The sequence below is a fragment of the Pseudomyrmex gracilis genome, unplaced genomic scaffold (assembly GCF_002006095.1).
Source record: "Pseudomyrmex gracilis isolate BER0280 unplaced genomic scaffold, ASM200609v1 scaffold_1222, whole genome shotgun sequence".
NCBI classification, from domain to species: domain Eukaryota; kingdom Metazoa; phylum Arthropoda; class Insecta; order Hymenoptera; family Formicidae; genus Pseudomyrmex; species Pseudomyrmex gracilis.
In genome coordinates, this window is record NW_018021806.1 from 31,457 (window position 1) to 35,348 (window position 3,892).

Consider the following 3,892-nt stretch of genomic DNA (forward strand, 5'->3'; position numbering starts at 1 on the left):
GATTTTGCAGATGAGACCACGAAGCTAAAGCAAATGAAGTTGTTGGAAGAGAGGCAGTCAAAAAGAAAGAATGTATGCGGTGATTAAGATCTCTGAAGAAGAATCAAAGTGAGGCTTCAACAAAAGCATTACGAGACCTCTCGTTTTTCTTGAACTCTGTTTTCCGACTCCAAATAAACAAAGGTGAGAGACTTTCCGAGAGATTTGAAGCTGCTGAACCAATTTCTCTGTCACTAAGGACACTTCAGAACCTTGATCTAAGAGAGCTTGCGCTGGAAAAACTCTTTCATGTTGATCTACAACGTTGACCTTGGCGGTAGCTAAAAGCATGACTGAACTTGAATAAAAGCTTTCAGGCTGAATGTGATGAATGATGACGATTTTAGTTATTTCTGAAGATGGTCGTGACTGTGCCTTTGAAGACATTTTAGCTTCATCTGAGGATGGAGGTTTGTGTAAACTCGACTGATGGCGTTTATCACATTTATCCTCTTGAGGACGAGCGTCGACTATAATCAACGGCCGCCGAATGTGTCTGTACGGCCGAGCGTCGACTATAGTCGACAATTGCCGAAAGCATTCGATTGTTTACGTTCTTTAGTCTGAACACTTTGTTGTAAGTAGTTTTTGTATCAACTCTTGTGTCTGTTAATTTTTTAATTTAATACGTTTGCTTGCGGCTCGCGGCTAGTCAAGTGACGCGGCGGACAAGCACCGTACCAAAGAGGTTAATGCAGCGTTTTGTTGACTGACAATTTAAGGCTCGGTGATGTCCGAGGCAGTTATAACAAAGTCCTTTTGTAGAGACAAAGTCCAAGCGTTGTTTTGTATTCTTTTGTTGATATTTGAGGCATCGAGCTATATAATGCTCTTCTTTACAAAGTAAGCAAGATTTTTCAGGCTTTTTACCCGTCAACTTCGCGTTTGTTGAGAGAGATCTTGCGGCTTGATTACGAGGCTGGGAAGAGGTCTTAGAAATAGATTTTTTAAACGCTTGAAGAAACAACATACGTGTCATTAAAAACTCTCGGAATTGCTCTTAAGTAGAAGGTTTTTTAGATAATCTAAAATGTTCCCAGGCTTTAATAGATCCCGGATCTAACCGTTGGATCATCATGAATACAAGTATGTCATTCCAGGAATGAACCGGACGATGCAATGTTTCTAACAGTAGACTTGCATGATAGAAGTGTAAAGTTGTTTCATTTTGGCAACTGATTCTTTCGTCGTTTTTTTAATCGAGAGCAAGGATTGCAAAGCTGAATGGACTAAAAGTCAATCATTTTTATAAAAAGCTGAAAGAGAATGCCTTTTGAACATTTTCGGCAGTAAGAGCGGTGTTCTTTAAAAAGTGAGAAGCGGAACCAACAAGACTGGTCTTGAGATACTGAAGTTTCTCAACAGAAGAAATGCTGGCATTAAAAAGAACTAACAATGAAAATAAGTCTGTAAAAGGCAACTAATCAGACAAACATCTTTCGGTGAAAGATTCCCTGAGCTAGCACGTCTCACTTTTTGCAGGCTTTCGAAAGAGACAAGATTCTTCTGCGGAATAACATAAAAACACAGTTTCTTTGAAACTTTTCAAACAACTAGAGATCAAAAACGTCTTTTACAAGCTTCTTAACAAACGATAACGATACTGTTATTTTGCTTAGCAACGATAGAAAATATTTAGCTTTGTTTATGAAATTTGCACTTTTTTTGACGAGTGAACACTCTAAACATTCGTGCTGCCCCTTTTTTTAAACAAGGTTTAAATAGAAATTGATTTAATTTGTTTTTTTTCTTTCTGATTTATTCATATATAAGTTGTAAAACGTATTCAATTATTTAAATTGTCGTATTTATTTGATTTTTGTGTTACTTTGCAAACCTGTGCTATATTTATTTTTATATGCACATATTCTATATGTATGGTTACTTGTTAAATAACTAAAATCTGTCGCACAAATTATTGTACCGAACAACCTAATTGGACAAATCCGAAATAATACTTGCGGAATGATTGTTACAAACTTTACTTGACATTATATATATTAAACAGATCAAAACAATTATAAAACTTATACAATTGCAGATTTGCGCACACAGTCAATGAAGTATTTACCGTGATGATGTTTGTACAGTTTTCAATCAGCTCTCTTGTTCTCTGCATGAGTGTTTACAAAATATCTACAATGACATCACTGTTCACGCTCGATTTTGCGTATATCTCTTCTTACTTGTGCGCTATGCTTACACAAGTATTTCTTTATTGCTGGTACGGCAACGAAGTGACACTAAAGGTAAAAAAAATTTAATGACGTCTTTTCAATTGTTTTTTTACAGATCAAACATGGTTAAAAAAAACTATCAAGTGTGCACAAAGCACACAATGACTGATTGAAATATTATTAATCAAATTAACAGAGTAACAATAATTGCTGTAATTAATTTCTTTTAGAGCATCAAAGTCTGTAATGCAATTTACGAAATGAATTGGACAACACTAAGAGTTCGAATAATGAGAGATCTTACAATTATAATGTTGCGTGCTACCAGACCAATTAAAATGTCGAGTGGCTATGTGGTTACTTTAACTACGGAATCTTTTATGGACGTTAGTATACATTATATTATGATTAATATGATCGTAAATAATGACAATCAAAGTTAGTATAATCGTGAATAATGACAAAAAAGTTTTTACAGAGCAGATGGTTTAATTTATTTGATCTAATTTTTTTTACAGATTCTCAAAACATCTTACTCGGCGTACAATTTGTTGAAAGACTCTTAAACAATGAGATAGAAATGCTAAGCCAAACGCACAGATTAGATTATTTCACAAACTATATACATAAAGTTATCTACATTTAGATGTTATTCTCGAATAAATTCAAATAAATAAATGAATATATAGTTACTTTTCATTATAACTCTATATTATATTTTCTTATACAAAATATTTTATACAGTAATAGCCGTATAATTGTTCGTGAGCAGGTAGAATGAGTTATATTAAATTGAAAAATTTTTTATTATTTTCACGTTCCTTATTTCTATATAGGTAAAAAATAAGCTATTTTTTATATAGACTAGACACTAAAAATCGATCGATTTGGAGCAATTCTTTAGATTCTAGTTTATTTTTCAAATTCTCTAACATTGATGATTGCAAATTTGTTTAATTTGAAGTACTTCTAGGTTGTCCCTAGATTTTAATTTATATTACAAAATTCCCTAGGCATAAAAACCGCAACTTTGTACATTCTGGAGCAGTTTGTTTTTTCATAAATTTTAGTTTTTTTCCAAATTTTCCTAGGCACAGAAAATATAAAATTTGATTCTGCAGCATTTCTTGTTTTCCACCAAATTCTAGTTTTTTTCACAATTAACTAGACACCAAAATGGCAAAGAGTGATAGCAAAAAGATTTGTTTTTTGCCCATTTTTTGGACCTTTTAAACTTTTTGTATATCAAATACTATATAATGAAACATTAAGGGAATTTTAAAGTGAGTTGTAATTTCTTTCCGACTGAGTCGACTTTTGGTGTCAGTAATATTTGCTTAATATAAAAAGTTTTGCAGTTTATACATAGAAAATAAACTACATCCCGGATGCAAGATAACATTAAGATTAATATAGAGTTCTCAAAAATTAATGTAAAACCCAGACAGCATACAACATCTATTGGACAACGGCTAAATTTGGATCTTATTTAGTCCAAACGTCCATGAACATTGTATGTATGTTTTAAGAATGTACATTATTGGACGTACTAAATATATTTACATGTAGATGTTTCAGAAATGTTTATATTATAGCTGTTTTATTTTAATAAACAAGGTATTCAATATTTTTCAGTTTTGTAGAAATAAATCTCAATTAATTTGAGATAGCGCAGT

At 32.5% G+C, this 3,892-nt stretch overlaps 1 protein-coding gene across 1 annotated transcript; it reads left to right on the forward strand.

The window, feature by feature from the left end:
* The first annotated feature begins 373 nt into the window (after window positions 1–373).
* Window positions 374–2,782, forward strand: LOC109861974 (odorant receptor Or2-like). The gene is made up of 5 exons (XM_020441847.1): window positions 374–449; window positions 762–882; window positions 2,081–2,288; window positions 2,447–2,602; window positions 2,735–2,782. Exons 1-5 carry the CDS (start codon window positions 374–376, stop codon window positions 2,780–2,782), a joined length of 609 nt encoding a protein of 202 aa, XP_020297436.1.
* Window positions 2,783–3,892: the final 1,110 nt, after the last annotated feature.

Coding starts and splice junctions, on each gene's coding strand:
- LOC109861974 (XM_020441847.1), top strand. CDS start 374: ATGACGATTTTAGTTATTTCTGAAGATGGTCGTGACTGTGCCTTTGAA. Junction 450..761: donor AGCTTCATCTGAGGATGGAG/GTTTGTGTAAAC, acceptor TGACAATTTAAG/GCTCGGTGATGTCCGAGGCA. Junction 2,603..2,734: donor CTACGGAATCTTTTATGGAC/GTTAGTATACAT, acceptor TTTTTTTTACAG/ATTCTCAAAACATCTTACTC.